The following is a 12314-nucleotide window of genomic DNA, read 5'->3' as shown; positions in this document are numbered from 1 at the left end:
GTTTTCTTTAAACGTATTGATTAAGATTTTTTATCTTTAATCTACTAAAAACTTTGCCTTGTCGCTACGTCATTACTTATAAGGTACAAGTTGTTGCATTTTGCCGAGGTTTTAGGATTACTTTTTACAAGATGCAATTTAGGCTTTTAGTCTTTTTCAAATAAATACAACTTTCAATTATTTAACCCACCAAAGTTGCGTTATGGTTATTGTTTAACAAGCACACTCATCGGATTTTTCTGGGTTTCGCACATGGTTTACTAAAATATTACTAACCAATCGCAAGTATATGTGAATGTTGCTAGAACTACAGTACTGCCCCATGCTTTATTTTACAGCCATATTCGTGTAAATGAGACACTGGATAAGGGTGTCTAATAAACGGACAGTGTAGTATTTGATTGGTGTCAATCTGACTGATCCCTTTAGACTCCCTAACCAGGTTTACTGTCTTGTGCTCATTCCTGTACAAAAATGCTGAGCAAATATTTACATTCCACATTTTTTCAACATTCAACATTCATTTCCTTTAAACCAGCCATTTCAAGATAAATACACAAGTGTCTTATTTGACGTGAATATGGCTGTAATATTCCAAATGGTTGGTAATTTCTAGCGTTTCAAATATCATTCACTAAAATTTTATTCATGCATGATCTTTATATCCAGATAGTTGGATGCAGGCACTGCTGATAAACCCACAACCACTTTAATATATAGTGCAGTTGACAAGTTTAACATGCTTTAAAAACACGAATATCTAGTACTAAATCATGGTTTATTCACCAATCGAAATTTCAAGTTGGTCATATTTACACAAATCAACTATTTGACAATGATTTAGTTTTTATTTGCATATCATATTGGGCCAATTATTATTGTATGGTATGTTTGTCAAATCAATACATTATATTAGTATGTCAAGTTAACAGGGACTGCCTCGAAATATACAAATACTATCTAAAGTCATGTATGTGACTGGATGTAATCAGTGAATTGTATACACTGCACTATTGTTTGAATAAATATGGATATACCTTGGCTATTCATTTGATAGGTTATTCTGATTTTTCGCTCTACTCATCTTTTATTTATCATGGTTGGTCGATTCAATGCAAAGATGAGCTACTATCAGTTATTTTGGGCATGGCCAAAGATGAAATGGTTCACACTACCACTTTTAGACTATTCTGTAGCACGAATGCATACGACTATCATTTGATGTGAATATCTAATGGATTCCTACACTATTTGGAAACTCGAAGCTTATTGTGTCACATAAATTGTAAATTATTATACGCCCATTCTTGCATAAAACCACATAACCTTCAACAACCATGCCAAACCAACAACTACCACCAGAGACTGTTATTGATGTGCAGCCTCCTCCATATTCTCCCTATGATGTAAGTCATTTCCATTATAGCAATTTGATTGTTGTGCTACCCATATATTACATGCCTACATTTTTCTAATGCTTTTGCATGCATGACCTACACTACCATACTATGGGTATAAACATAGTATACAGAAGCTAACCGAGGATGCAATCATCAACTGGGTGAGTCGTACTATCCTCCTATAGCATGGTGCTGGGCCATTTTACTATTTCCGTAAGTGGTAGTTGTGAAACTGGTATTCCAATTCTGTAGCTGCTTTGAGCTTTAAATTAAACCGATTGCTTTCACCTATACATGTGTAGAATTGGAATCCTATGTTGTCTACATATGAAGGTTCGAAAATGTATAAAATGTGGCTTACAAGAAGATGACGAAACCTACACTCAACAACAAAAAGATCGTAGTGGTGATGGAGCATACCGACTTGGATTTGCTATTGGTGCAGTCTCGGAAGCCATCACACATCCGATTATTTAACGATATATTCATTTTATACTTTTTGACATTCTCACCCCTTTATTCATTCAACGACTTGGTGATATGCTGCTGGAGGTTTGCTACCAGGCCGTACTCGTGTAAAACGGAACACCAAGTAGGTGTCCAAGTACATAATAAATAGCCAGTCCCATGACATGATGTCTGAATAGCATTGTGTTTGAACTTGTTGGTTACAAAGTGATTACAAAAATGGTCCAGTTTATGCGAATACAATTGCAATGATTCTCACTGCTCTGTGCACTCGGAAATACTCGGCCTTTCAATAAAAATCAGTTGTTTTTGGGTTTCTTTCGGACATATACTCCAGAATGCTTGGTGGTAAAAATAGAACCACTACTTTTGGAAAGAGCAATACCTTGAGAAGAGCAAATAATACCCAAGCAAGAAGACAACTGGAACTATGGGATGAGCTTCAACAAGAAACACATCATCCTGCTCGCATGGCAACACCATGCGTGGCATTGGATCATCCATCGCAAACTCAGTCCAACAGCTTGCCTCGGCAACTCATACCCAACTCCCATCTGCCATCGACTACAGTCAAAACATCAAAAACTGAGGATATTTCAAAAACAGATGCTGCATCCTCTACTTGTTCGAGCAATGCATCTGCTCAAACGTGTCAATCAGAGTCCATATCCGACCATTCTCTACGGACCAATAAACGCCTGCTTGACCAGTTGCACTCGGATCCTGTAGCTACAGCTCAATCTAAAACAATAATGGATCCCCTTCAAGAAATTTTTCAAAAGTTGGATCTAGCACCAGACAAACTAGATATCAAGCCGCAAACCAATGACGATCTCGAGCTCAACAGCGCATCCAATTCATCATTAAATCATCTACTCAATCTATGCAATCTAGAATGTCCTATTCCAATGACCCATTTTGTTTTTGGGTGAGTTGAATGTTTATTTGGATGACCATAATCGTACCAATGTATAACAATGCTCTAACATGTTTGGCTAGAGGTGAATTGATTGAAAAGATTGGCGAAGCTACATATTCAGACGTGTATTCAATGTGGAGGATGAGCAAATCAAATGAAAAGGAATTGGTAGCAGTAAAGGTGATACCTGTTGGTCAGACAGACTATGGCGATCAGTTGTCCTTGGATGCAGTGGCTCACGAGATTCACATTACTCAAACTATCTCTAAAACACAACGGACAAATCAAACTCTATGCTCGCATCTCAACTTTGTGGATATGGTGCAAGTTAGCGTATGTACTGGGCCATATTCCAAGCAGCTTTTAGATCTCTGGCAGGATTTTGACAGTCAAAAAGGTTCAGAAAACATGTCGCCTAACGAGTATGCTGATAAGCAGCTCTATGTTATCATGATGCTCAAGCACGAAGGCATAGATTTAGAACATACAGCACTTGTCAAAACAGCTGCACATGTAAAAAGCGTTTTACTTCAAGTTTTGCTTACATTAGCTCAAGCAGAGCAACAGATGCAATTTGAGCATCGAGATCTACATTGGGGGAACATTCTTATTAACACAACCTTGCTAAATTCAATCGAGTATTCCCTATCAACACCCTCGATCAACCGTACAATCTCTGTTCCTACAGCAGGAATCAAGATTACAATCATAGATTTTGCATTATCAAGGCTTGAATATGGTAAGCCTATTTGATATTTTATCAGCAAATATCTAGTTCACTCCTGATTGATTTATCCCATTGAGTTTCATACTGAATAGGCAGCGAATTGATGTTTATGGATCTTGAGCGAGATCCAGAGTATTTCACTGGCCCTGGGCCAAAGGAAAAAGGTATATATTTAGATTTTCAATGTCTAAAGTTAAAATGGCAAGTATGCTGACAATGATTTAGATGGAGATCTTCAATTTGATATTTATAGATTAATGCGAGAGGCAGTTGAAAAGAATTGGAAACAGCGGTGCTCCAAAACAAATATTTTTTGGATCCACTACCTCTGTGACAAACTCAAGTGTGTTGCGTTGCCTCGATCAGCAACACAGAAAAAACTAGATCGACTTGGCAAACAGGTTTTGAAATATAATAGTGTTTTGGATATGATCTTGTCAGAAATGACAGACACCAAAAGTATCTTGTTTTTGAATACAAAGAAATGCTCTAGACCACTGTAGGCCGAGGAGAGCCTGCTCTACATCAACTTTATAAACTCAACTTTGTATTCTAAACTTTAGATACGTTTACACCTAATTCAAGAGAACAATTCCAGGAATACAACGGTTGTTTCCATGTTCAACTACTAGGAGACCAGCAAACTAAAGAGTTCATAACACAAGCTTGTTCAATAAATTTGAAGACTGGCTGTTTACTATGGGCTAATATTTTTATTTAGTGTTTCATTTTACACGAATACGCTGCAATTATATGCAAATAAAAAAAATAGTGATTAAAAGTTAACGGAAAGTATATTGGCCAATAGTGTTGCCAGGAGGAAAGTATTCGCAGACGATATTACCGCCAGCTTGAGCACACCCAACCTGTCTGGTAGAAGCCCACACCAATTGGGTGTAGTGGCCATAATTATTAAGGTCTTGTAGACTGATTGGCCCACCGTGATAATATACACGCTCGCTAAAGAATGCCCTGACGGCCACACCGCAAGATTGTCCATGACTAGACCGATAAAGACTCTCGCCAAATCCACCCACAGCTCCCCCTGAGTGCTGGAAAAGACCTGTAGATGCAAGATGATTGGCCCAAGTTTGAGCAGCGTTTGCAGCAGAACGAGACCAGCTTAATGACGGAGCACCAACAACAGCGCGTAATTGATTGTGTGTATTCAAGCAATCAGCTTCAAACCCGCTCATACCACTGTTTCCAGTCGTGTGTAGATTTGAAGAAACTCTTTGAATACGTCTTCTCCTAGGAGATGGACTCTTTCGAACCTGTCTTCTCCTAGGAGATGGACTCTTTCGAACCTGTCTTTTGGGAGATAGCTTCTTTTGAACCTGTCTTTTGGGAGATAGCTTCTTTTGAACCTGTCTTTTGGGAGATAGCTTCTTTTGAACCTGTCTTTTGGGAGATAGTTTCTTTTGAGCCTGTCTTTTGGGAGATAGTTTCTTTTGAACCTGTCTTTTGGGAGATAGCTTCTTTTGAGCCTGTCTTTTGGGAGATAGTTTCTTTTGAACCTGTCTTTTGGGAGATAGTTTCTTTTGAACCTGTCTTTTGGGAGATGGCTTCTTTTGAACCTGTCTTTTGGGAGATGATTTGACAGCTCCCACTGGCTTGGAGAGCGGTTTAGCAACTTTCTTAATGGAACTGTCATTACGTTTGTGAACAAGACCCCTATTGCTGGGTCGTTGAACAGAGATACCGCGACGCTTGCCGATAGCTGACTGATGTGCACTGCCAGACTTTGGGCCCAAACTGCGAGGAGTGGCAAATACAAATGTGGTGGCACACGCAACTGCCATAGAAACAAATACTATTTTGACCATCGTATATGCAAAAGTGATATCTAGGTGGCATGCAGAAAATGGGGCACCTGGCTTATATATTCTGGCACTCGGCTTGCCAATAGCAATAAAATATAGGGCTATTAATCAGCATCAGGGAGGTGGCAGTGCTGTAAAATCTTGGCGATGCTTGTATTAAAGATATAATACATTTATAGTGAATTGCTCGAGGTTGTGTCGATATTGTATATCAATACACCGCATCCTCCCTTAATATAATAAAGCTTTACGCCCTATCAGTAATTAAAACAAAAAAGGGCCACAACTATAAGCGTGCAAATCGAATCGGGTAGCAAGCAGTGTCCCAAATTGACTCGGCATTTTGGGACCACTTTGAAATGGATCTATTCACTGTTGTATTCACGTAAAATGGGGCTTGTATTCATCTTGCAGTCAATGCTTTGGATATACAATGATTGCATAGTCGTTGTTGTTCTACTGCAAATTGACTTGAATGGACACTCAATTCAAAAAAACACAGCGTCCATCATACGACGCATACAATTAGATTAGTTTTGAACTGAGATGATCCACTTTTGGCATAGCCATACATTGTGTGATCACCAGATTTATTCATTGCAATCCAGATATTGGGTTCAGCTGCTTTGATGCTGTCAAACTCATTATTGCTGTATCTTGATCTCATACGCTTGCGTTCTAGTTCAAGAGAACACTCAATCTCATGAAATGATAGGTGCCGATTCAACCCACATTTGCTGGACAAGACTGGTGTATAAACTCATTAGTTTACTGATATCCTGGTGATTGGCATGTATAATTGCATTCTTGAGATTGTTTATTTAATTTATCGAGTATAAAAATCAGTATGCATAAAAATAAGACTATCGTGGAGCACGCTGGCCTGTAATGTTTCCAGGAGGAGAGTATTCACAGACAGTGTTTCCTCCGGCAAGAGCGCATCCAAGCTGGGTGGTGGTAGGCCAAACCAGTTGGGTGTAATGGCCATATTTGCTAAAGTTTCCTTGCCCAATTGGTTCACCATTGTAGTTTTTACGCTCGTCAAAAAACACTTGAATGGCTTGACTGCAAGGATATACGCCACGACTAGACCAATACAAATTCTCACCAAATTTACCAACAGCTCCCTTTGAATGTTCAAAAAGACCTGTAGATGCAAGATGATTGGCCCACGTTCGAGCAGCTTGTTCTGCTGCTGCAGACCAACTAAGTGGATTGACGCCAACAATGGCACGGAATCGATTGTGTGTATTCAAGCAATCTTGTTGGAATTCTCCCAAATTACCACCACCTGTTGTTGGCTGAGGAGCAGGTGGTTGGACAGATGTTGGAGCAGGTTGTGGCAGTGGATTGGTGGTAGGCCTGCGTGTAACAGATGGCTTGACGGTGGTTGTAGTGCTTCTCGATCTACGCTTTCTCCTGGTAGTACGTTTGCGGGTTTCTCGAGGGTGATTCGAGTTTTTAGAATCGCATGGCTCAACTGATGTACCAGTTGCACCAGCTGTAGCAGCTGTGCAAGATGAGGAAACTACTAAAAGAAAAGCAGCAATAACGAAATTGACCATTGTAGATACAAGTGTTTAGATGATGGATATACCTAAACTATATACTGGCAGCTATTCTTTTTATACTATGCCAATTGGCAATGATTCAATTACATCTCAGCCAATAATGATGCATAATACTATTATGCTACGCATATATCAGCGGAGTTTAAACCATCATCGCGTTTTTACATCAGTTTGGAAAACCATGAGTCTAAATTAGACTTTACTGGCTGATAATATACTACCATGTTGATTACTCAGCAAAGTCATATGCTCAACATTAATCGCTCTGACGTCGTATGCCGCTATGACCAATACATGCTCTTTTTCGACTCTTGAAACACGTGCCATAACCAGGTGAGTAACTAGGTCCGTTTTTCAAAGCCAATGGCATTCAGTCATTATGTGGGAAACCTTTTAGATGAATATTTAAAGTTCACGAACATAAATCACTGGCCAAGCCATTGATGGGTCATTATCAGCACGTCACGAAGCCACAAGCATTAGACTTTATTAAACCGAATCCCAGCCACCACCCAAAAGACTATCTACCTCACAGTTCAGTCATTATCTTTTTTATTGATAATTCAATGAGATGATACTAGAAACCACAAATATTTTTCAATATTTCTATTCAATAGCTGTAAAAATCAGTATGCACAAAAATAAGACTATCGTGGAGCACGCTTGCCTGTAATGTTTCCAGGAGGAAAATATTCACAGACAGTGTTTCCTCCGGCAAGAGCACATCCAAGTTGGGTGGTGTCGGGCCAAACCAGTTGGGTGTAATGACCATAGGATTCAAAATTTCCTTGCCCAATTGGTTCACCATTGTAGTCTTTACGCTCGTCAAAAAACGCTTGAATGGCTAGACTGCAAGGATATACGCCGCGACTAGACCAAAACAGATTCTCACCAAATTTACCAACAGCTCCCTTTGAGTGCTGAAAAAGACCTGTAGATGCAAGATGACTGGCCCAAGTTTGAGCAGCTTGTTCTGCAGCTATAGACCAGCTAAGTGGATTGACGCCAACAATGGCACGGAATCGATTGTGCGTATTCAAGCAATCTTGCTGAAACTCATTCAAACCAGTATTTCCGCTTTTGCGAGGTGTACCTTGAGGAATAGATTGGGTAGGCTGAGGAGCAGGTTGAGGAGCAGGCTGAGGAGCAGGTTTTGGAACAGATTTTGGAGCAGGCTGAGGAACGGATTTTGGAGCAGATTTTGGAGTAGGAGGTTGAGGAGCAGGTTGAGGAGCAGATTTTGGAGTAGGCTGGGATTTCACACCACTCTTGATTTTATTTTTAGCTGCAGGTGGATCTGATTTTCTGCGCTTGCATCTTCTTATTTTTCTCTTGTAAAGACTATGGCTGATACCAGTAGAGCCGTCTGCCCCTGCAATTTCCATAGATGATCCTGCAGCTATAGGTTTAGAGGTGACACACGACAGTGTAGAAAGTATCAGCATAGTTATGCATGTAGTAAGTGAAACCATCTTTTAGTAATTATACAATGCAAAATTTGGATGTATAGGATAGGCTATGTAACGGATTTAAAGTGCTGCTTTACAAAGGGGCTCTGGTTGAAAAGGACAGACCAAGACATGTTTTATATAACGAATATTGATGTGGCTGCATTGTTGTTTGTCAAATAGTCTAAACGGGTGTAGCAGCGATGTGTGAATCAACATGAACCCGTGTGCCACTAGTCTAGAATTGTTTTAAACTTCAAGTGCCACATGCCAAAAACTAGCCGTTTAGAACGAATTGGCCAAAATAGCAGTGGGGGCGTTGCTGAGCGGCAAGATTACAAAAGACTGACCATCACCACCACTGACAAGATAGTGGAATGGCCACGAGCAATGATTAGAATTCTGATTGCTTCAAGCATGTCATCAATCTAAAGCCACTTTATTTAGGTTTAACAAATATTGTTTTTGCTATATTTTTGTGTATGCAGTTATACCAGCTCTAGTTTCATGTGGGCTGGAATGAGTCTACAAATGTCCAAACTATTTGACTGTCAACTATTTAGATAAGAGCATGATGTCTATTGCAAACCATCTGCATGACAATGCATCAGGATCCTTCTAACCATTACACTGCCACCATGCCTCGGTAACTTACCGATTGGTCTAATCTGTTCAATCATGCAAACTGTCAGGGCCGTTGCAAATTACTATGATGGGTCCATAAAGTACTGGAGCCTTTTGGTGTTTGCATAAATGATCATCAATACCCTATTGCAACTGTGTTCATGTAAAATAGAACACCATTTTGCCCCAGAATAGACAGTGGCCAAACATTCGGTAGGTCTTTCTATTAGAAATCGGCTTCAATACAATCTCAATTCAACAAGCACAATGCCCATCATACGGTGCACACAGACTATAATTTTGAATTGAGATTGTCTCTTTTTCCACTTTTGGCATAGCCGTACATTGTACGATCATCAAATTCATCAAGTTCATCCATTGCAAACCAGACATTGGCTTATATAACACAATTGTCCAATAAATTTGATGGAAGTTGCTGTTTCATGAAACCGACTTTATTATATACTTTGGTATCCTTACGAGTGTTCAATTTTACATGAATACGGCTGTAAATGAAGCATGTAGGACAAGTATAATTCAAATGATATTCCATGTTTAAAGATATAGAAACAAGACTGGAAAAGAAGATGTGCCAGCCTACTTAAGCTTACATCTCGTGCTACCTTTGACCATGCGTGAGTATTAAAAACTATGTGGTGCACACTGGCCAAGAATATTGCCTTGAGGCCAGTATTCAAACACTATTGTATGTTTTTGCTTTGACTTGTCCGTGGCAATAGCGCAACCAACATGTGTCGTCGTAGGCCACATGAGTTGAGTGTAATGGCCAATGGCATGACAGTTGTTGTTGCTGATGGGCTCGCCATGATACAGCTTTTTTTCGGCGTAAAAGGCTTCCATAGCGTCACGACAAATGGCTTTGTTATTTGTTGTCCAGTATAGATTTTCGCCATATTTCCCAACCTTGCCATGCGAATGCTCAAACCTATTGGTCGAGGCAAGATGGTTGGCCCAAGTTTGGGATGCAGCAGCGAGAGTGTCGGACCATTTGAGTGGGGGAAGACCAGCAAGTGCTCTATAATGATTGTGCCGAAACATACACTCTTCTGCAAATTCATGTGGAGGAATGTCTGTAGAGGGAGGCTTTTCAACTGAAAGCGGTTTAGATGCAACCGATTTGTAATATGTAGTAGTGGTTGTGGTTGTAGATGATGGCTTTGGTAAAAGAGTCGCTGACGGAGTTTGTAGTGACAAAGGAAGTTGCTTTTGCTCTACTTTGACAACAGTAGTAGTGACTGGCTTGCCATTAATGATCGTTGTTGTCTTGGTTGTTGTGGTTGTTGTTACCATTCTTCCAGATGTTGCCAAGGAGCTGACAGAAGAGTCTGTCTTTTTTCGGCTGGAAAATAATCCCATGTTATATGCAGCGATAGGTACGGGTAGCGGACAAGTATTGATATGCTCGACAGGCTAGGTGAGTTTAGCAATCGAGTGGTATAATAACGCAATAGCGAATGAACAGCAATGAACTAGAAATGCATAGTTTATCATAACAGTCAAGGGAGGCACACTGGACTAACCATCTCGCATTTACAGCCATATTCATGCAAATGGAACACTTGTTTATCTTGGAATAGGCAATGATTAGATGTCTGTTGCGCTTTCTATTGGGCATTCACAATTCTTGAATAAGCACATAGTATTAGACTATAGTTTAAATTGAAATTGTCTTCGTTTGGTGTAGCCGTATATTGTATGATCATTGAATTCATCCATTGTAATCTAGCCATTGGTTTAGACGCCACGATATTAACCAGTGAATTTGGTATGAAGCATCATTTGATGATACTAATCGTCTATTATAGGCTTTGATACCCTTATATTTAATGTTCTATTCTGTGAATACGGCTGTAAAAGCCAGCTATCGATAATAGTTCAACGACCAGCAATGATATAATATATAAGATATTGTAACAGGTTTGTATTTCCCAAGAAATAAAAAACAAATGGCATCAGATGGAAAGTGGTAATGGTTTAGAAGAGTTCAAAGTTAAAAGGCATTGCGCTATCAAACAATGGAATCCCAAGTCGCAGAAACCGCCAAGTTTAAGGACGGTAAGTTGGAGCAGTTTGACCAACATAGTTTCCGGGGGGATAGTACTCACAGACAAAATTCCATTCATGACCATCGTTTGCCATGCCACAACCTACAGAGTTAGTGCTGGGCCAGATGAGCTGAGTGTAATGACCATACTTTTCAAACTGGGCGTTGACAAAGATACGCTCGCCAGAGTAGTGTTGGTACTCGTTAAAGAATGTCTCCATAGCATGCTCACAAGTAAGTGTTGCACCAGTCATGCGATCGAGATTCTCACCATAGGTACGCAAACTGGAGTGTTTAAGAGGGTTTCCCATGAGTTCTTGAGCATAACGCTGAGCAATGTTTTGGAGAGTGGTAGACCAACTCAATGGAGGGACACCAACCATGGCACGGTAGTAATTGTGGGCGTCAAGACAGCTTTTTTCGACAGCACCAATACCGGTGTTTCCTCCTTTACGGGGTTTTGGGCCTGGGGGAGGAGCTGGCTTGGGGGTTGGTGTGGGTCTCTTGGGAACTGGAGATGGCTGCTTTCTAGGAGCTGGTGCGGGACTTTTGGGAGTTGGAGCAGACTTTTTGTGAGCCGAAACCGAACTCTTGAAAGTTGGGACAGGCTTCTTGGAAGCTGGAGTAGGGCTCTTGGGAGTTGTGGTGGACTTCTTTTTGAGAGTAGTTGGTGTCACCTCGCTTCGATCAAAATTATTAATTGATGCTCCAATAGTGGCGGTAGTAGCTGTCTTGGTACAGGAGCGATGAGCACCGTTGCGCTTGTTCAGTCTATGAATCTTACGGCGCCTCTTGTGAGAATTCTTCCTATGATTGATATGTTTACCACCTTCAATGTGAGATCGCTTGACTTTAGACTGCTGAAGCTTGCCTTGACCAACCATCTCGATCGGCTCAGTGGCCGAGTTGTGCATAGTGGTAGCAGCGACCACAGACATGAAAGAAAGAGTGCCGATAATGGCAGATGGGAAATGCATATTGGTAGACACTGACTCAATGGGGTGTACAAGTAAGTGTATATACGGAGTAGTTCACAACTATTATACAACAATTGCGGAATCTATGTATGAGGGATAAATGTCGCAAATCTTAACAAGAACTTTGGAGCCCCAAGTCTTTATAGCGTCTCTTTATGAAAAACGGTAAAACTGCGGGTTCAATAACTTTACGAGGCGGCAGTGCAGCTTGTATTCTAAGTTGACAGCAGCCACCATAACTTGAGCCTGTAATTATAGGCGTAAAGCACACCAAGTCTGAACTCGGGACTAA

At 40.4% G+C, this 12314-nt stretch overlaps 7 protein-coding genes across 7 annotated transcripts; 2 read left to right on the top strand and 5 right to left on the bottom strand.

The window, feature by feature from the left end:
- Positions 1-1337: 1337 nt before the first annotated feature.
- On the top strand, positions 1338-1877 carry BATDEDRAFT_87099 (uncharacterized protein; the record flags this gene model as incomplete). Its single annotated transcript, XM_006677598.1, has 3 exons — positions 1338-1406; positions 1525-1613; positions 1703-1877. 3 exons carry the CDS (start codon positions 1338-1340, stop codon positions 1875-1877), a joined length of 333 nt encoding a protein of 110 aa, XP_006677661.1.
- A 329-nt stretch (positions 1878-2206) lies between these two features.
- On the top strand, positions 2207-4017 carry BATDEDRAFT_87100 (uncharacterized protein; the record flags this gene model as incomplete). Its single annotated transcript, XM_006677597.1, has 4 exons — positions 2207-2796; positions 2868-3526; positions 3607-3678; positions 3740-4017. The coding sequence occupies 4 exons, from the start codon at positions 2207-2209 to the stop codon at positions 4015-4017; spliced, it is 1599 nt and encodes a 532-aa protein (XP_006677660.1).
- Positions 4018-4296: 279 nt separating this feature from the next.
- Positions 4297-5316, bottom strand: BATDEDRAFT_87292 (uncharacterized protein; the record flags this gene model as incomplete). Its single annotated transcript, XM_006677501.1, has 1 exon — positions 4297-5316. The coding sequence occupies one exon, from the start codon at positions 5314-5316 to the stop codon at positions 4297-4299; it is 1020 nt and encodes a 339-aa protein (XP_006677564.1).
- Positions 5317-6134: 818 nt separating this feature from the next.
- Positions 6135-6914, bottom strand: BATDEDRAFT_36738 (uncharacterized protein). The gene has a single exon (XM_006677417.1). The coding sequence runs from the start codon at positions 6900-6902 to the stop codon at positions 6201-6203; it is 702 nt and encodes a 233-aa protein (XP_006677480.1). The 5' UTR covers positions 6903-6914; the 3' UTR covers positions 6135-6200.
- Positions 6915-7489: 575 nt separating this feature from the next.
- Positions 7490-8444, bottom strand: BATDEDRAFT_36737 (uncharacterized protein). The gene has a single exon (XM_006677416.1). It carries the CDS (start codon positions 8378-8380, stop codon positions 7556-7558), a length of 825 nt encoding a protein of 274 aa, XP_006677479.1. The 5' UTR covers positions 8381-8444; the 3' UTR covers positions 7490-7555.
- Positions 8445-9622: 1178 nt separating this feature from the next.
- BATDEDRAFT_87291 (uncharacterized protein) lies at positions 9623-10357 on the bottom strand (the record flags this gene model as incomplete). Its single annotated transcript, XM_006677500.1, has 1 exon — positions 9623-10357. The coding sequence occupies one exon, from the start codon at positions 10355-10357 to the stop codon at positions 9623-9625; it is 735 nt and encodes a 244-aa protein (XP_006677563.1).
- Positions 10358-10904: 547 nt separating this feature from the next.
- On the bottom strand, positions 10905-12125 carry BATDEDRAFT_31495 (uncharacterized protein). Its single transcript, XM_006677321.1, has one exon. The coding sequence runs from the start codon at positions 11927-11929 to the stop codon at positions 11048-11050; it is 882 nt and encodes a 293-aa protein (XP_006677384.1). The 5' UTR covers positions 11930-12125; the 3' UTR covers positions 10905-11047.
- Between the last annotated feature and the right edge of the window lie 189 nt (positions 12126-12314).

The sequence above is a fragment of the Batrachochytrium dendrobatidis genome (assembly GCF_000203795.2).
Source record: "Batrachochytrium dendrobatidis JAM81 unplaced genomic scaffold BATDEscaffold_3, whole genome shotgun sequence".
In the NCBI taxonomy this organism is placed as follows: Eukaryota; Fungi; Chytridiomycota; class Chytridiomycetes; order Rhizophydiales; genus Batrachochytrium; species Batrachochytrium dendrobatidis.
Note: the sequence above shows the minus strand (reverse complement) of the source record. Positions and strands in the feature narration are given on the sequence as shown.

Excerpts from the sequence above, each read along its gene's own strand:
- BATDEDRAFT_36737 (XM_006677416.1), bottom strand. The coding sequence starts at position 8,380 with ATGGTTTCACTTACTACATGCATAACTATGCTGATACTTTCTACACTG.
- BATDEDRAFT_31495 (XM_006677321.1), bottom strand. The coding sequence starts at position 11,929 with ATGGTTGGTCAAGGCAAGCTTCAGCAGTCTAAAGTCAAGCGATCTCAC.
- BATDEDRAFT_36738 (XM_006677417.1), bottom strand. The coding sequence starts at position 6,902 with ATGGTCAATTTCGTTATTGCTGCTTTTCTTTTAGTAGTTTCCTCATCT.